General features: G+C 36.9%; 1 protein-coding gene across 1 annotated transcript; it reads right to left on the bottom strand.

Moving 5' to 3' along the window:
* Positions 1-4,269: 4,269 nt before the first annotated feature.
* On the bottom strand, positions 4,270-7,514 carry LOC110288144 (uncharacterized). The gene is made up of 4 exons (XM_085831906.1): positions 7,457-7,514; positions 6,673-6,726; positions 5,414-5,907; positions 4,270-4,275 (listed from the first exon to the last, which is right to left on the bottom strand). The coding sequence occupies exons 1-4, from the start codon at positions 7,512-7,514 to the stop codon at positions 4,270-4,272; spliced, it is 612 nt and encodes a 203-aa protein (XP_085688032.1).
* Between the last annotated feature and the right edge of the window lie 13,495 nt (positions 7,515-21,009).

Here is a 21,009-nt window from a genome sequence, read left to right as displayed (position 1 = left end):
TTCTGTATGTCTGTTTGTCTATCTATCTATCTATCTATCTATCTGTCTGTCTGTCTGTCTATCTATCTATCTATTTTTTTGTTTTTTTGAGACAGGGTTTCTCTGTATAGCCTTGGCTGTCCTGGAACCTACTTTGTACACCAGGCTGTCCTCGAACTCAGAAATCTCCCTGCCTCTGCCTCCCAAGTGCTGGGATTAAATGCGTGTGCCACCACCACCCAGCTGCTATCTATTTATCTAATTATTTTTTTTTTTTTTTTGCGGCATGGTCTCATTGTGTAGCTCTGTCTGTCTTGAAAATTGGCCTTTGCCTTTTTATATTCACATCCAGGTTTCCCAGTTACTGAATTGACATTTTGTTGTTTTTTTGTTTGTTTATTTGTTTGTTTTGCTACCTTGGAATAATCAATGGTCATCAATAGGTTGGTTTATTCTGGGAACTCTGGGAACACTAGCCTGTCTGTTTCTATACACATACTACAGTGTTAGTTTACTATGACTCTGTAGAGTAGCTTGAGAACAGGTCTCTTCTTGCTTTTGGGTTTGCTAGTGTGTTTCAAGACAGCTCCAGCTATTCCGTATCCTTTGATAATAAACTTCTAGTCCTCTGAAGAGGATTATTGATATTTTGATGATTATTTTTCATTTGAGTTGTTCTGGATAATACTAATATTTTAACAATCCCAACTTTAATAACCCAGGAACATGGGCAATATTTATATTTTTAACATGTCTTCAAATGATTTGGTAGTGTTTTAGAATTTCCACTATATTGGTTTTTCACTTCCTCAATTGAGTATATTTATAGGTACAGTTTTAGATATTAGAAATGAGATGGCTTTTGAGATTTAATTCTGGACTAATCCACTCTTTTCCATCCCCCAAAGGTTTATTTATTTTATTTATATAAGTACAATATGGATGTCTTCAGACACACCATAAGAGTACAGCAGATCCCATTTCAGATGTGAGTCAACCTGTTGTTGCAGGGAATTGAACTCAGGACCTCTGGAAGAGCAGCCAGTGCTCTTAATCACTGAGCCATCTCTCCAGCATCTCTCTCTGACAAATTCACTCTTAATGTGGTAAAACTATTGGTTTCTGTATGAATATGCATCCTAGTATTTAACTGAATTAAATTATCATTTCCAAGAATCTTTTGTTAGAATTTTTAGATGTTTCTCTGTGAAGAATCATATCATTTGCAAACAGGTTATCATACTTCCTCCCTTACTTATATAACCCTATCATTTCTTTATCTTATCTAAGCCTTCTAGATAAGAGTTATGGTAATATATTGAATAAGTATAATCAGATTTCAGTTGAAATACAGTTGAAACAAATTCTAGATGTAATTTGTTTAAGGCTTTTATCATGAAGGTATATGGATATTAAAATTTATTAAATTCTTTTGTGTTATATACTGAAATGACTAGCATGCTTCTATTTTTATTCTGTTCATAGTATGACATATATATTTCCTAGCTACAACTGATATCTATGGGATAAACCTAACTGTATCATCATGAATAATCTGTTTGATGGTAGTTCATTTGCTCTGTACTTTTGAAACGATGATCATTAACAACTAAACTTTCCTTTTTCATTTTTACTGTCATTTTCTTGGGTTAAATGGGTAACCTTGGCTTTCTAGAATGAGTTTTGAGAGATTGTGAGACCCTGACTTAGAGCATTTCTCCCTGAGAGGTAAAGCCCCTAACATATTACCCCAAGCTTGTTTTCCTTGATCTCTAAAAATATGGCCAGAAAGAAGCTCTTTGTTCTCTATAGCCAGCAAAAAGCCTTTTTGTTTCTGAGCCTTACAGCCAGAGATGCAATAATTGTAATTTTACCAAGGACACCTGACATAGAAGAATTCTCCTCCCAACTCCTCCCAATTCCTCAGCTATCTGTTAAAAGACCCTACAGTTACCACTTGGGGTAATAGTCAAACTCCCCTGCCCTGCTTGGTGGAAGGAGTTTGTCCTCAGCTGATAATAAAACCTCTTGCAGGTTGCATCAGGTGTGGTTTTCTCTCAATTCATTGGGGTGCCGGCCAGCTCATCCCGGGATTTGAGCCAAGGACCAGGATTGGGGGTCTTACAAGATCATCTCTCACTAAACTTTGAATAATTAAGTAAGATAACCCCAGGTTTGTAAAGGTTTGGTAAAATCCAGCAGTAAGGTTATCTGGTCCTGGCTTTATTTATGCTGATAGACTTGTGAACTCTTTGCCTACTCATAAGATAATAAACACAGCTTCAATTTTACTGAAACTGAAATCCAGGCTCTAAAGTACCGAACACAATCTTTTTAAAGGATTATTTTTATTTTATATGTATGAGTCTTTATCTGCAAATGTATACATGTCACACATGTCTGCTGGGGCAAGAAAAGGATTTTGGAACTGGAGTTATAGATGTTTGTGGACCATTGTATGAATCACAGAAACCAAACCCAGGTTGTCTGCAAGACCAGCAAGTACAATCTCTCCAGCCCCAAAAGTCATAGTTTTAATAATCAAATGTCTCCTTAAGGAGCATCAACCAACTGAGTGCACTATAGTGGCTAAGGAATCTGACTAATTGATGAATTTTGATCAGAAAGTCAAAATTAAACACAAAGCCTTCAAAGCTGCAGACATAGGGTTCCTGGAAAATGGTCCACAGACTCATTTGATAGAAAGTTAGAGGGACATTGGTAAACAAGGAAAGTGAAGGCAGGCTCTCTAAGATGTTAGCTTCTTATTCCCAGAAGACACTGTGAAGAGAACAGTGAGAAGGAATGGGTACATGTATCAAAACAGACCCAATAGGAAATAGGAAAGAACAAAGACACCCAATAAAACACCCAACCCAGAGTCTGTTTCCCAGAAGTCTGCTTTATAGCCCCACCCATACAGATGGGGGATGTTGACAATAAATCTGTTACCTTTGCCTTTTTTGTGTGTTCTGTCTTTCCCAGACTTTCAATTCTATTTTTATATCATGGAATGAGCTCAGTAATCCCCTAGACTACTACCTGCATACCTATGACAAATGATGAATATGTTTCTAGTCAAGTCAGTGAAACAAATAAAGGACCAAGTTACAGTCACATTAACCACCCATTCTTACTTTGCAGTTTGTTTAGAAACTTACCATGGTGACTATCCGGAGTTTAGTTATAACTGAAAAATCTAGGAAAGTTTATCACATTAGTCAATCAAGGATGTAGCACAATAGTAGAAATTACAGGGAGTGGAGCTGCCTTTGCAAAAATGTTAAGATAGCATTTGTTCTTGAGTCAGAAACCAGGGCAAGTTATCAGGGAAAGAGGACATTTCTGTGGACTTGATGCTTTGGGGGAAAGTAAAATGCAAATATCTGGAATTTTAATGAAGCTTATCTAAAAAGACAGAATCCTAAGAAACAAAATTTGTAATTGGTGCTAGAGCAGTGCTTATTCTTTAGCTGAGAGAGGGGATGCTTGATGTCATATATTAAACTTGTTTGGTGCACAAAACAAAACCCCGAGGGACTCTTAACGTTTTGTCTCATTTAATCACTGTCACTGAGGGATCCCATCTGATGCTAGTGTGTTATCCTTTGGTCAAACTCCAGAATTCATTTGCTACCTTAATGACAAGTTCAGTCCTAAGACCTTCAGAGTCTGGTTGCCTGTGTCAGGCCAGTATCAGATTCAGGAGCTTATTTCATCACTGTCACCTCTAAATCACTTCAGATAATAATAATAATAGTAATAATAATTCAAAAGAATTTAGAGGAATGAAACTGAACACTTAAACCACTTGGTTAGTATATTAATATTGAAAAATAGTATATTAATATTAGAAACTCAGGCCTCTAGTGATATACCTAATATTTATGTCTTATTTATAGGTATAGTTATTATTTAAAGTCTTTCTCAGACTTTCAATTCTATGGTTATATCATGGAATTAATTCAGTAATCTTTCAGATAAAACTATAGCCCAGTTATTAAAAAGAGCTCGAAGTAGTACCTGAGAATATTTTGCATCTCCATGGTTTTGCCTACACATTTAACATCAGTTCATCCAAAAAAACCAAAAACATTTTGATGCTGCTCATGATTACCATTTATTTGATAAAAGATAAAAGTTAGCAATGAGAGAGAGAGAGAATAGTCAGGGTTAATAACTGGAGGGAATCAAATCAAGGATGTGCTAGTCTGTTTCAGAAAGATCAGTAATAGAAGATGCAAACTCATTCACGAAGAAAGGGTGGAATCATTCTTTTAGCCACATATTTTAAAGCTGTAAGAGAAAGAAAAAATAAGGAGGATTTTTGAGATTTCATTTTTTTTGTTTTAACCTGAATGAGAACTAACAACTCTATGTTGTTATGTTTGGTAGAAGCAAAAACAACAATAACAACAACACAAAACACATGATATTTTCATCCGTCAAAGAAAAAGTCACAGATTGGGTGGCAGAGGCTTACCTTCAGGAATTACTGGCAGGAAGGCCAAGAATTCATGGCTAGTCTGTACTATATAGTAAAGCACTGCCTCAAAAATAAATAAACCAACCAATTTTTATTTCCCATCTACAGTATTTGGATATATAGTCTACAATGGAGCCATTAAGCCAGACATTTTACAGAGTTTTAGAGGATGGTGATTAGCAATAATTTTTCTTCTATTAGTGCACAAGGAATCCAGCTTCTCTGGTAAAGAGACTATGGCCATATACTCACTCAGCATCTGCCCAGCACAGATCACCAAGCACTATGATAAACAACAGACCAGATATGAAAGAGAAGCAATACCTGGAGAAGGTTCCTCAGCACCTTGTCCTCTGAGGGCAAATGCCATCCTCCATCACTGCCCTTTCTCTCAGAGAAAAGCTGCTCAGTTGAAACCTCCCATTCTTTCAGTTTTATAGTATATATTACCTGGACTAGTTTTCTAGAGACCTGAATCACATCAAAAATGTGAATTTTGTAACATGATGCCTGACATATGCATAAAATATGATATAGTATAATATAAATGGTATTACTTTAAAGATGAAGTTCTAGGGAAAAAAACCGTCATACAGAATAAATTTTTAAACTTTTAGAAGTCTCCTGATTTATGTTATAACAGTCATCCATGGAAGACCTCATCACAAAGCCATTTTCTATTTCAATTTTTAGAATAGTTTCCAAAGAAAACATGACTTTTATTTAAGAAAAAGGAAAGCCATGCAGTTGCCATGCTACATGGAGATACTTTACACTTTCAATGATTTCTGCTGATGTACATTGTCTCTAACAGATCTAATATTGCAAGATTGATGCAGTTAAAATTGATAACATACTCTTGTCAACTTCTGGTACTTATATATAAACAGTATGATGAACTTAGAAAAGAGAAATAAAAGAAGGGTCTCTTCTTCTCCCTCTCCTTACCCTCCCCAACTTCCTCATGAAGGTACAGTTCACTGTAGCCATGGGGAACCTAAAGATTCGAAGAGTTCCATAAAGAACAAAATTAGATGAAACGTTTTTTGTTTTTTTTTTTCGTTTTTTTTTACCTTTTCCCACTTTTTTAGCAATCAAAAGCTTTGGTTTGTCATCTTTTTTTTTCTTTTCAGTGGTGTCATTGTCTTCTTTCTGATGAGTGGTATCATCCCCTTGTTTCTCATTGGAGGTATCATCCCCTTTGGTCTGATCGGAGGTGTCATCCCTGGTAATGTTATTATCTGTCTCGTCCTTTTTGTCCTCCTCAGAGGCCTCAGTAGCAGTGTTGGTATTATCAGTGTTCACACTTTGGTCATTGACTGAATCAGAGGACTCAGCATCTTGCTTTTCACCAGTACTATCTGCCTGAGTTTCAGAGCCAGTATTTCCATCAGTAGAATCAGCTGAAATTAGAAGGAAACCCTCCAAGTGAGATACCGACTCTTCTTTGGAATGTCATTGGTCCCACCAAGAATTATACATTCATTCTTTATTCTGAATTCACTAATTCTATCAAATATTTAGTCTGTCACATATGTTATTGCTTTATCTTTCATGACTTCATAATTTCCTTGGGCAATAACACTGACCAAGACACAAGCAAGCACTTTGTGACAGGCATGAACACAAAAATAAAACCCAAGCTAGTTACAGGCACCATTGCCTAAAAATCACAAAGAAATTTCCTAGGTAACAGCCTCCACTGCCAGTTCCAAGAAGGAAAACAAACATGATTCTGAGACTAACTCACCTATGTAAAGCACAGGCCTCTGCTTCTGCCTCAACCCACCCTGGCATATGTCCCCAGGCCCTCAGTCCATAGCACTTTCAGGAATTTGCTGTCTGTTCCAGTGACACTTGCTCTCTTTTATACACAGGATTTATATAATCAGTCCTTCCTTTATTGTGTGGAAGACCTTCTGTGCACTCACACATAAAAGTTAAGTACAGTATCAGACTTCATGACATTTATATACTACATAAGAACAATAAATGCCTAGAGTTCCTCTTAGTCCATGTCAGAGGCTTAATTATCTTTATATGAAGAATACAATGTTGTCATTTATTAAAAATAATTTTTTAATTAGAATTGAATCTTTCCATGGATTTTACTAAAATTTCCTCACATCTCAAAATATCCAAAACACCTTGGTTAACATGATGCTGTGAAGGGAAGATGGTTAGGGTAGGAAGGTAATGAAAGTTACTCAGACCTGAGTCACCAGTTTCAGAAGTGGCAGGACTGTCTGTCTCCGCGTCCTCTGAAGAAATATAAGCAAAATAAGACAGAAGAACTTAAGTAACGTTTTGATGAGATAGAGAATGTGACCACTACTACAGACATGTGCAACTAAGTAGACAGATTGAGGGAAGCACATGCACAGATATAGAAAACATTTGACACCTAACATGTGGTCAGTTTTGCTTCCCTGAAATAAGTCTTTAGTCACCTTCTCAAATGTAACTTATTGACACTAACAAAGCATTTCAGTGCCATGTTTATCATAGAGGAAAAACTGGACTGAATTAGGAACCCCGGTGGAGTCTACCTACCTACAATGATATGTCAAAATGAAGGTGAATACTAACAAGATGGCTCAGTAGGCATAAGCTCTTCTCTTACAAGCTGGGTGATATCAGCTGATCCCATAGCTGAAGGAGAGAACTGATTCCTGTCTCTAACCTCCTCACATGCATGACAATATGTTTGAGACCCTGACACCACATGGCAGACACACACACACATACACACACACACACACACACACACAGACAAACAATGATAAAGATAGATGTGATCAGGATGTAAAGTGAATAAATAAATTACTAAAAAAGAAAAAAAACTGTTAAGTTTAAAAATTGAGATAGAATCAGGTACTAGGTAAGAGGACAGGAAATAGCAGCATGTAGGTATCCATTAATTCATGTTTCACTAAGTTTCTTCATGTATTATGGACCACATTTTAAGTTCAAGTAAAAATCTTTACTTACGGCAAGAGACTAGGATAGTGGAAACACCAAGCAACAAAAGGAGTGCCAGGAACTTCATGGTGACAAGTAGAAGAGCAGGAAACACACAAGATCAAGCTCCAATACTAGGAGACAAGGAAGATTGTTGACACCAGTGTTCCACATCATGGGACTATATATGTAGAGCACACCAATCAGAAGCTGCCACAACCTGGTGGGTGTGTAACAGGAAAGGTTGGGAATCAAAGTAAATGAGAATCAACCACACAGCCAGAGGCCATTTAGAAAGGTCATGACTTCAAATGATTGGCAAATCCTTGATTCTGATAATGTAAATGTCCAGTCAAGCTGTTGTCCTGTAAATAACTTCTGTATTTCTCTTGTGTGAAGCATGGAGCTGCCATACTTATAAATTCCAAGAAGCTGAAGATGTAGGCATGGTCGTCCCAATGTCTGCACTCTCCTGTCAAGATAGTTCAAATTAGAAACTTTCAAAATATTCATCTTTGTGTTTAATTCAAGGGGTAAAGCTGCTGAAAACCAAGTGTTTGCCAGAGTGTCCACATTGTATATTCCTATCACAGGGAGAGTGAACCCAACACTGATGGAAAGACCAAATATGACTTCACAGTAATTCAGCAATTCTTGTATAAAATTCAAAATATTAGAGTAAAAGGACAGGGAAAAAATAGTGTTTTTAATGACTGAATCCACTGAGTCCACTAAACTTTTTTTTTGCTTGTTTCTCTTCCTTCCTTCCTTCCTTCCTTCCTTCCTTCCTTCCTTCCTTCCTTCCTTCCTTCCTTCCTTCTTTCCTTCCTTCCTTTTTTTCTTTCTTTCTTTCTCTCTCTTTCTCTCTTTCTCTTTCTCTCTTTCTCTCTTTCTCTCTTTCTCTCTCTTTCTTTCTTTCTTCTTTTTTTTTCAGTTTTTTCTTTTTTTGTCTTTAACATAGCATCTCTTATAGCCAAATCTAGCTTTGAACTTTTGATCCTCCTGCATCTACATCTTAAGTGTTGAGATTAAAGGTTTATGTCTCTACACCCAGACGTATAATTATGTCTAGGCACTATGATAGATATTGGAAAAATTGTAGAAAACAAAGCACACATATACCTCAATCTATACATACTTCAAATAACAACAACTGCAAAAACTCAAAAATACCAAACTAAAACTGAAACAAAAAAAGACTACATTGGAAAATAAAGAAATAACAAAAGGATAAAAATTCAATGTGGCATGTGTGAAGGAAAAAATTTAATCAGAAATATGTGTATAACATTAAAGGAAGGAGAGTTACTATATTGGGGGGGGGGCAAGGAAATGATCTAGAAAGTGGGAAAGTAGAAAAGAAAGGGCCATGAAATCATTGTGTTATAAAAGCATATGTGGGGACTGTGTGGGAAGGAAAGGCATCTTTAAGGGGCAGAAAACAATAGGGGTGTGAAAAAGAAAAAAGCATAGGACTTCTGAGTGAGACGCCAGATTGTACTCATATTGTGATCTATGAAAGAAAACAGGATTATGAACAGTAGTTTTTATTCCTACAGGAGATAATCACTGATGATAAAGGGAATCTCTGAAAAGCAGCACACAGTAATGTCAACAATCCATGCATCTTGAGCAATGTCTGTGGAAACTATCAAGAGGTGCTTCAGTTCCTCTCCCTTCTCTCCCTTCCCACTCCACTCTGCTCAGCAGCACACAAATGCTGCAGGAACCCCAGGCTGGAGAGATGAAACAGGCTGTGGAGGCATGACAGCAGCTGGGATCACAGTAGGCAGGGAAAATCACTATGGGATGAGGTTGCAGTATAATGTGCATCCTGAAGCTGTAAGAAGGAACAATGATGCACAATAGGAAGCACATTCTTGACCTCAGTGCACTCATGCCAGAGCTATGTCACAGCCATATGCAAACTGCCCTGGCCTGGAGACTATAGGAGCAGATGCTGGCATAGCTTTCACTGTGGAAGGATGAACATTTCCAGCCAAAATATAAATAGCATGTATGAGGTCAATATACCTTCTTTGTGTTTAGCAATCCAAGCAGGGGATGCATGACCATCCCCCACATTTTAAGAAAATAATGGGTGAACATTTCCCTAAAGCAATATTTTGTGCTAAGGTCTGGGGAAAAGAAGTTTGATGCCTTATTTAACTAAACAGAAACTCAAACCAAAGACAATTCAATTGAACTCACTTCAACATTGCACACTCAGAACTCTGGTTTTACAGGTTTGAGCTAAAGCTAAGCTGCAATTCCCTAGCCAGTGCAGTTTAGTATTTAAAACAGCACAGGGAGGAAATGAGTTAAAATCCATTCTATCAAAGAAAAATTATTAATTAGCATTTTCTTTTATTTTTACCTTTCAAAAATATTGACTCCTGAATAACATGTCTTAATGGTCGTGTTTTGGTTTTTACATTATTTATATGTTTCATGACTGTTTTGTGTGCCTCTCTATATATTTTATTGTATATTCTTCTACTAGTCTCCCTACATATAACCCATACACTTCCCTATCATTCCTACCTCATTTTCTCAACCCTACCTCCTCTTATGTGTATGTGTTAACTAAATCTTTCCACAACAGTAATAATATTTAAACTCTGTGGATATTAGAAACATTGCAGTTTTAACTTCCACGTACTTTTCTCCTTAGTTTTTCTAAGTTGAATTAATACTATTCCTTATCCTTTCTCAGCTGACATTCATTCTATTTTTCAAACTTTAATCTTTTTTTTACAGTCCAGTCATTTTGCCCCTCCTGGTCTGCCCTCTAACAGTTCCTCATCCCATTTCCCCTCCCCTCTGTCTCTATGAGAATGTCCCACTCCTCCACCCCTCACCCCATCCACCACTACCCCACTCCCTCACCTTCCCACTCCACAACCCCAGTGCTATAAAGAATAAAGATAAAGAATATTTTTAACACTACTACAATTTAGCTTCAATTGAACAATACTGGAAACAAAAGGTTTGGGAAAGATGGCTTCATTATTAAGAGAACTTGATATTCTTCCAGGTCATGAGTTCACTTCTGAGCATTCAAGTTATAAAGTTTATAATCCCTCTACTGTATGTTCCATGAGATAAGATACTCTCTTCTGGATTTCATGGGCACTCCCACATTAATACATTCACATTAATACATTTTGTGTATGTGACACATACACAAAAATAAAAGAAAATTATAAAAATACAAAAGAAGTTAAACTGATATTTTAGACATGAATATCTCATCAAATCAACTGAAAAGAAACCTAGTAGAAAATCTCATCAATACAATGGATCAGATTATCAGGGATGCAATTAAAGTAAAATTAATTAAGCAAGATTTTATTTTTAAAAAATAACATCTTGTGAAGTTTGGAGCACAGGGAAACTGGAAGAGGAAATATGAGTAGAGTACATATGACCAAAGATAAGTCATATTGAAAATTCTAAAGAGCAAATAATATGTTAATAATAAAAAGGAAAATCAAATCATGATGAATTTTTAAAATAATAAGAAAGTATAAACAGCACAATTGGGATCTGTGGGACACAAAGCTTAAAATTTTAAAATCATGAGGGTAGCAGAAGAATCAGTTTAGGCTACATACATAAATGATACACAAAATCATAGCATAAAAATTTCAAAATGTAGAGAAAGAAATGACATCAGATTTAGGAGACATTTAGGGCATCAAGCAGACAAGATCAGGAAAGAGTCTCCACTCAAACCATGCTATAGTTAAAACTCTAGGTAAGGAACAAAGAAAAAAATAATGAAGCTGCACAATAAAAACACCAAGCCATGACATTATTAATTTTATATTAAAAGCCATAAGATTATTTAAACAGAAACTCTAAAAGCTAGAATGTAGAATGATGTATTCCAATTTCTGAAAAGAAGTGACTGCCAACCAAGATTAATCTATGCAGCAAAACATTTTTATAGAAAATACTTTTTTCATATAGTATATTCTGATTATGGTTTCCCCTCCTACATTTCCTCCTAGATCTTCTCCACCTCCCCATACATCTAACTTCTTACCTTTTTTCTCTCTGTCTTTAGAAAACAAGCAGGCCAATAAGCAAACATAAAAACCAGAATAACACAAAGTAAACAAGTAAACAGAGGAAAAGCAAAAACTAGGAAAAAAAAGAAGAAACACATGTGCTTCCTTAGGAATCACATACTGATTTCCAAAGTCACTGGGTGAGTTTTTGCTCCTCAGAATGGACGAGTGCTCCTCTTATCCTACATCCCCACCATCATGAGCTGTCTTGTTTCATTAATCTTGGTCATTCTTATTCACTAAAATGAAATCACAGAGATTATTTCTCCTTTATTGAAAAATAGATTCTTTTCTATCATGATTACAGTTCTCCTCCCTCTACTCATCCCAGTTCCCTCCAGATCTGCTTCCATCAAAATAAACTCCCTTTCTGTCTCTTATTAGAAAAGTATAGGCTTCTAAGACATAATATTAAAATAAAACAAGCCGGGAAGTGTTAGCTTATGCCTTTAATCTCAGGACATGGGAGGCAGAGGCAGTTGGATTTCTGTGTTTGAGACCAGCCTGGTCTACAAAGTGAGTTCCAGGTCAGCCAGGGCTACACAGAGAAACCCTGTCTCGAAAAACAAACAAAACAATATATATATGATAAAATAAAAACTATCACTGTGAGATAAAAATTTCAGCTATTGAAGCTGGGTAAGAAAAGCCAACAGAAGGAAAAGAATCCAAGAAAGGCACAAGAATCAGACACACATTTATTCATACACTCAGTAATTGCATAAGGACATTAAAACTGAAGTCTTTATTTACATTTCAAAGGTTATCTCCTTTCCCTGTTTCCTCCTGGAAACCCCCTACCTTGTCCCCCTTCCCCCTGCTTCTATGAGGTGTTCCCCTACTGACCTACACACTGCTACCTACCTGCCCTTAAATTACCCTACAACTGGGGCCTTCACAGGGCCAAGTGCCTCTCCTCTGCTACATATGGGGCTGGAGCCATGGGTTCCTCCATGTATATATACTCTTTGGTTGGTAGCTTCGTTCCTGAGAACTCTGGCGGGTCTGGTTGGTTGATATTGTTGTTCTTCCTATGGGGCTATAAACCCCTTCAGTTCCTTCAGTTCTTTCTCTAAATCATCTATTGGGGACCCCATGCTCAGTCCAACAGTTGGTATGATATGTTAAACAGGTAACTGGGCCATTTGTCTTGGGTTTGAACGCCAACAATTTTTTGCTGTCTAATGCTTTTGAGTGTTATTTCTTCTTTTTTGTTCTAGAGCTTTCAGGTGTGCCATTAGGTTTTTAGTATAAGATTTCACTAATTTTTTTTTGAATATGCAGGTACTTAGTACTATGAACTTGCCTCTTAGAACTGCCTTCATTGTGTCCTATAAGTTTGAGATGTTGTGTATTCATTTCCATTCAATTGTAAAAAGTTTTAAATTTCCATCTTGACCCAATTTTCATTCAGTAGGGAGTTTTCAGTTTCCATAAGTTTGTAAGCTTTTTGTTGTATCTGTGGTTGTTGATATACAGCTTTAATCTGTGCTTTCAGATAAGATGCAGTGTGTTATTTTATTTTTCTTGTATCCATTGAGACTGACTTTGTGTCTGTATATATGGTCCAACACATTTTGGAGATGGTTCCATGAAGTGCTGAGAAGGTATATTCTTTTGTCTTTAGATGGTAATGTTCTGTAGATATATCCTAGGCTCATTTGATTTATAATTTCATCTAGCTCTAGATTTTTCTTCTATTTAGTTTTTGTCTGGATGATCTGTTTGTTGATGAGAGTGGGATATTGAAGTCTTCCACTACTAACATATGAGAGTCAATATATGATATAACTGTATTGATGCTTCTTTTATGAACTTGTTTGATGTGTAAACATTTTGAATTACAATAGCTTCTTGCTGGATGTTTCCTTTGATGAGTATGTAGTTTCTTTCCCTATCTCTTCTGATTAGTTTTGGGTTGAAGTTTATCTCGTCAGATATTAAAATGGCTACAACATTTTAATATCTTGCTTTCTTATACTTGGATTATCTTTTTCCATCCTTTTACTGTGAGGTAGTATTTATCTTTGACAATAAGTTATTTTTCTTGGAGGCGGTAGCAGGATAGATCCTGTTTCCTAGTCACACATGTTCATCTGTATTTTTTATTGGGGAACTGAGACTAATGATGTTGAAAATTATCAGTGAGCAATGTTTCTTGGTTCCTGTTATTTTGTCATGGTTGGTGTAAGTTTTCCCTCCTCTTTTGATTTGCTAATTTGGGAATATAGAATAATGCAACATAGTCCCCCTCTCCAACTGCGTTTTGCTACTTGTTAAACAACTACTCACACCTTCCCCTTTTTCCTACAGACCCTGGCTTTTAGTGACCTCATTGTAGTCTCCATTTTCATGAGATTAATGTTTTTAAGATTCCACATATGAGATTAGAGAGTATTTATTTTTATATGCTTTGCTTCTTTCTCTTTTTGCCCCTAGCAATATAATGTTTTTATTAATTCTTTGGGAATTTCATACAATATACCCTGATCACGTACAATACACCCTGATTACACTTGTTTCTTATTCCTCCCAGGTCTAGTCTCCCTCCCTTGTACCCCCACCCCCAAATAAACCTCACTAAGTTCAATTTGTGTTACTCATATACTCATTGATCAAACTATCAGTGGTCATCTCCTTAAAGAGAACTTAGTACCACCCACCGCTCCCCCACTACCCCTACTACCTCTACTCTCCCCACCCTCAGTCCCCAATCCATTCTTCACCTCCCCAACTTACCCTGTACCCCTCACCCTTACCATAAGCCATCAGTCAACTGTGAAGGGCTATATACTTCAGCATCTTTATCACTATTTTTAAGGATTCTCTTCAAGAACTTCATGTTTGAATTGTTTCTATTTTTTTCTTTTTTCTTTTTCTGTTTTGGTGGGGTGGGGCAGGGGGGAGCCTTCAATGTCTCTCATTTCAGTATTGAGTTTGCAGTCCTTGATACCACTTCAAAAGATGCATAACACTGGCTACAGCCAGTGGCTGCATGGATCCTGGACATCAATCTGGTTTCTGGTGGCAGCAGGATTATAGAAGTCTTTCTAGGAAACTTAACCTAGAAAATGAACCATTCTTCACTTTGGATATCCTGTTGTTGCTCAGAGTCAGGGTGATCTTACAGTTGGACAGTGTGTCTGGGGCCAGAAACTATGCATGTTCCAGGCTGCTGTACACCACCCTGCTCTTGGCACCAGTTACCCTACCAGTAACTGGCAATTATATTTGCAGCCACTGCCCCATGCACTCCTCCCTCAACAATTTTGTTGTACTGACTTATGTTCTTATTGTTTATAATTTTGTTTGTCTGCCATGGCCATGCTCTCAAATTCACTGCTGCTGCATCTCTAGTTGCTACATCTGCTTCTCTTTGCAAGATGCTACTCTGTTCTGCCATCTTTTTTTCCCATGTCTAATTTTGATTAACATAATATGGTCCAGCTATTATTGGCACAGATAATACAATTCTGTTTCTTTATGGTAAAATAATATTCCATTATGTATGTTTTATCTACTTATCTGTCGATTGATTCTGGATTGTTTCTCTATCGTAATGATTATAAGCAGAGCTACCACTAGAATGAGTACAGGTATCTCTTTGATTCACAGATTTACTTTCCTTTGGATATGTTGCAGTAGTTTGATAGCTGTTTCATATTGTATTTCTATTTTTTAGGTTTTTGAAAATCCTCCACACTGTTGTACTGACTTATGTTCTTATTGTTTATAATGGTCCAATTTTTCTGTACATTTTTGTCATATTTGGTAAGTTTCTTTGTTGATACTAACCATTTTGAGATAGCATTATAGGTCATTGTGGTTTTGACTTCTTCCAGTTAAGGCTATTAGTTGCATTGATAGTGTGGATCACTGATATATCATATTTTGAACAATGACTATTCAGATAATCTACTAATTTTCATATTATTATTTTTTATTATTATCGAATTTCCAATTCCTTTCTAGAATCTCTATGTGAGATACTCTTTTGTAAGATAGTTTTAAAGTATTTTCCCCTGTGAAGCCAGTGTTAAGTTACCCTGCTTGATTCCATCTGCTATGGAGAAGATATTCCATGTGATATAATTTCCTTTATGTCCTGGTTTTCAAGCTTCTCTCTTGCCACATATTTTTTTAAAAATATGTTTTATTTTCTTTATTTATATTTCAAATGTTATTACCTTTCCTGGATTCCCTCCCTCCTGGAAACACCCAATTGCATCCTCCCTCTCCCTGCTTCTATGAGGGAGTACTCCACCCACCCACCCACTCCCACCCCCCCTGCCCTCAATTCCCCTACACTGGGGCATCTATTGTGCTTTCATAGGATCAAGGACCTCTTCTTCCATTGATGCATGATAAGGCCATCCTTTGCTACATATGCAGCTGGAGCAATGTGTACTCCTTTGTTGATGGCTTAGTCCCTGGGAGTTCGGGGGAGGGGGTGGGTCTGGTTGGTTGATATTGTTGTTCTTCCTATGGGGTTGCAACTCCTTCAGTCTCTTCTCTAACTCCCCTATTAGGGACCCCGTGCTCAGTCAAATAGTTGGCTGCTAACATCTGCCTCTATATCTGTAATGCTCTGGCAGGGCCTCTCAGAAGACAGCCATATCAGGCTCCTTTCAGCATGCACTTCTTGGCATCCACAATCATGTCTGGGTTTGATAACTGTATATGGGATGAATCCCCAGGTGGAACAGTCTCTGGGTCTTGCCACATATTTTACTCCTATATTTCTTACATTTTTTTGTCCCATGTCTTGCCCAAAAGCCAGTGCCAGATTTTGATTTGTTTTCTTCATAAATATCAGAGAACTTGCAACATTATTGGCTTCGCAACATTAAAAATGGAGAATATGCATATGTGACAAGGACAAGTTACTCTTTAACTATTGTTTTAGAATTAATTTGATTTTACTTATTGGTGTGTGTGTGTGTGTGTTTATGTGTACCAGAAGACCACTTGAAGGAGTTAGGATTCTATGCTGTTACTCTACCATGTGAATCCTGGGGATCAAACTCTAGTTGTTAAGCTTTTGTAGAAAACATTTTTTCATCTCAGTAGACCAGAGTTAATCATTTTCAAGATGTGAAATCTGAATTTTTATGTGAATTATATTGTTATTTTTATAACTTACCTTTGAAAGTGCTTACAAGATGATATCAGTTACGTTAATAGTTATTACAAAGTCACAAGTACATAACACTTGGCACTGCTATTCTTGAAAAACTAGATCTCCATTTTAATTTTTTTGATTATGTGCTTGTTTATGTGCCTGCATAGGACAAAAGCACATGTCAGATTCTGGAGCTGGAGTTATGTGTGACTGTGAGACTCTAACTTGGGTACTGGATCCGAAATCCTGTCCTCTGGATGAGAAATATCATCCATCCAGTGAGTCATCGCTCCACCACTGAAATGATTACTCTTTTAAATATGTATTGATAATGTCTACTCCACAAATTATAGGTTTAAATAGAATAATCTTAAGTGCAATATGTTTATTTAAAAACAGTTTAGAAATAAAACCAAAAGGATACACTCTGTGAATCCCTATTATGATAACTAAACATATTTTCTCTGTGGCAAGAGTGTGGAGGTCAGAGCTGAGTTTGTGACTTTCACCATTGTGCATGAGGGCCAGCTGGCTCACAACAGCTTTACATCTACAGCGAACACGGAAACAGAATTTGTGAACACATATCAACAAGTTTTGAGGATATTCTTAATGAAGAGATGACAGTAGGACCTTGGCATGATGCATATGGGAGTCTTGAAGGTATTGAGCTTGCCAATCAGGACAAATTCAGTTTGGCTGAGGTCAAGCAGACTCAGGGTCAGGAACTTGCATTACCTCTGTGGAAAGGTGTTTTAGGATGCTTTATAGTGATGATAGTGGTGGCCTCCACACTGAACCACCCAGTCTGAGTTCCCAAGTATTTCAGGGACAATTTTGTGTAGCTGCACTTTTTAGTGTTTGCTGTGGGGTTGTTAAGTACTTTCTGAAAACTGGCCCTGATCAGTGTGTTTACTCTTGGTATATTCTGAAGCTGTGGCACCTGTATTGCTAAGTAGCTTTTCTGGCTAAGCCAGCTCTTTTGAAGAATTATTGTGACTGACTGTATGTAGTGCAGTTTCTATGGTTTATATGTTTATATGGTTTCTACTTTTGAAAGAAAATTCTTCCTCCATGGGATGGAATGTGGTAAAAAGAACTAATTATCTAATAAAACAAATTTACATTCTTTCCACTGCATATAGAAGACATGTTCTTGGAATTTACACCTGTATGGACTTTGAGTGTTTCAAACAGTGCTGTATATCTTCTTTTTTTCAAATCAACTTAGTTTGTGTGTGTGTGTGATGTTTTTGCCTGTATGAATGTCTGTACCATTTGTGCAGTGCTAATAGAGATCAGAAGATGGTGTCTGATCCTCTGGGACTGGAGCTACAGACAGCTACTACATGGTTGCTGTGTGCCGAACCTTAGTCTTCTGGAACAGTAGCCAGTGTTCTTAACTGCTGATCTATTTCTTCATCCCATCTTTTTCTCTTTTATTTTAAAATACCCACACTTGGCTTTGTGGGGTGAGAGGCTCTGAAATTACAGCTTCTAATTTTTTTTTAGCTATCCCCAGACGTGAAGACAGCCTGACCCCTTACAACCCATTATTCCAACTGGCTTAGTTGGGATGTTTTAATGATACCCAGAGTCCTAGTTTTTCTTTCTATTGTGGTGATAAAACACTATAGCCCAAGGCAACTTGGGTGAGAGAGGGCTTATATCAATTCACATCTTACAGTTCATCATGAATGGGAGTCTGGGCAGGAACCTAGGGCAGGAACCTGGAGAAAGGACCTGAAGCAGAGGCCAGGGAGGAGCATTGCCTACATGCTTAAAAATATCTGGAAGAGGCATAGGATCCAGTTCATCTAAATATGACTTTGGTTTTTACAATTGCAGCTGCTTACTTACAGTCAGTTTGGGAACCTAAATAAAAGGGAAGGTGGAGCAGAAGGTGAGGGGGGGAGAAGAAGGAGAAAATGGAAGAGGGAGAGGACGCTAACACCTAATTAGAAAATATGGCTAGTTCAATGCCTGGATATTGTCAGTTATTTCTTTGAATCCCAATTACACATTCCTATCCTAAACTGTATAACTTGGTATTAGTTACAGTTTTATTTATCTATTTTTTGGAGGGGGCAAGAGTATGCCAAAATATTTATGTAAAGGTCATTGGTTAACTTATAGGAGTTCTCTCTCTCTCTCTCTCTCTCTCTCTCTCTCTCTCTCTCTCTCTCTCTCTCTCTCTCTCTCTCTCTCTCCCTGTTCCTCCCCTCTCTCTCTCCTATGTGGGTCTTGGCGGTCAAATTTAAAACCTCAACATTAATGCCACGCACGTTTACCTCTTGAACCATGCTCATTGTCCCATACAATGAAATTCTTTACAAAACCTTAGATATGAAATGTGGTTTGTCAGATTCTTTTGCAAGTCCTAAATCAATTTTTTTTTTTTTTACCTGTTTTTCAAGTTTCACATTCCTATCAAAAACAGCTATGTCAACTGATGAGGGCTGGCCCTGGAAGTATTTTATGCATAGTATTCCTCATGACTGGCTCAGGGAATAGTTTTTTAGTTTTTGGGTTTGGGTTTTTTTTTTTTTTTTTGCCTAGTTTTGTTTTGATAGAGATTATCTTTCATATACTCAAATATAAAAGAAAGATTGACATTTTTTCTGACCACTTTCATCATATTGGCATGATTAATTTTCTTCATAGACTTATCATCTCTCACATTTTTTTCCAAAAATAGAACTTCCTTTTTACATCCTGTCCAGCCAACATCTCCCCAGAATCATCCCTTTTGCATGAAGTACAGTCTAGTAGTCAGTCAGTCCCCATGTATTATAGAGTTCACCTTACAAAGACAGTGGAGCAGTTGTTAGTTGAAATGAATTTTTTCTTCAATATAAGTTTAGATACATTTTAAAAATTTGCTTTCCCTCTTGCAGCTATACTGGGGACCGTTTTGTCATCATTAAATGAGGCTTTTACTCAGGATCATGGACCTTTGTGACATATGGCAAGAAGGAATCTGTCAAGGAAGCATTGCTTCATTCTTAGGAATATTTGGAGTCTACGTCTCTTCTCTCTGAGGAGGGTAGAACTCTAGTACTAGGTGCAGAGACATCACGCAGGGCTTTCCCTAAAAGAAGGCAGGGGCTGAGTGCCACAGAGGATTGTAGCCCTGCTGCTCACTCTCACTCATTATCTGTTATTACTGCTATATACCTTGTTCCTTTTTAGATTTCTATTACTGCATTATTCCATTATTTCATGCCAAGTTTCAAGGTACTAAACAATAGTTACTTTTCTATGCTCATAGAATACGTGCTTGAGAGACTGGGATTGTTTCCTAAGGAATTTGTTGCCTCTTGACTGTATGTGGGCATACATGGCACTATTTGAAAAACTGAAGGTAGAAATCATTTGAAGGCAACTTCAAACATATCTCTATTGGTGACCTCATGGTTGAGCTCAGACGTACATCTTCAGCAGAGTGTCTGTACATGTACTTTACTTGAAGTGTTGATGCCCTTGGTTTCGAAGTTTCAGATGTTAATTGAAGAGCAGATACAATGTTTTCTCATTCACCAGTGAATTTTTGTAAAACTAAGTATTTTCTATCAAAATTTAACTACATGCTAAGTGAATATTTTATTGTTGTTGTTGTTACTATTAATGCTTTTGTTTTTGGTAACATGGTCTTCTTATGTAGTTTAGCCTCTAGAGCTCAAGCATTACAAACACCTATATCACAATGCCTGTCCCAGAGAGCAGGCTTTAATTATTTAAATCCAACATATATGCAATGCTTTCTGTTCTTTAAAAATGTGTCTGGTATTATGATGTTTTGTCCAAGAAAGGTATACAATTCACAATTCATCTTACACCACACACATATTACATATTCATTTTAAGTGGTTTTTTTCCATGTGTTCTTTATTCCAGAGCATCTCTCACTTCCTTTATCTCTTAAGACATTTACAAACTCAGGAGTAAAATTTATGCCCCTTTATAAAAATGTCCACTACTGGAGTTTTATTTGAAGACTTATCATAATTAGAGTCAAGTTAAGCATTTCTAGTAACAGTTTTATCTAGAGAAAATGTGTTTCCTAGACGGGGAGGGGCTGGGGAGGGACAGGAGTGAGGTTAGTAATATTTCATGAGGCCTATTTGTATAGATTTTCAGAGTTCTTTCAACTCTCATTGAAAATTTTCTATACCCTGTTCTTGGATCAGAAAAGACTTTTTGTTGAAAAGATTCCTGAGATTAGGCAAAAATTATTTTACTACAAAAATGGTTGTTTTTTATTAAGAGCTGTTGTTCTGACTTTGAAATGAGCACTGAACATCAACAGTAGTATCAAACTACCAGCATGACTGTAAGTCTGGAGCAGATCCCTGAATAAATACTTCAAAATGCTGTTGTAGTCA

Source organism: Mus caroli, unplaced genomic scaffold, assembly GCF_978045245.1.
Source record: "Mus caroli unplaced genomic scaffold, Mus_caroli_1 scaffold_16, whole genome shotgun sequence".
Lineage (NCBI taxonomy): Eukaryota > Metazoa > Chordata > Mammalia > Rodentia > Muridae > Mus > Mus caroli.
This window is presented reverse-complemented; position numbering and strand designations above follow the sequence as displayed.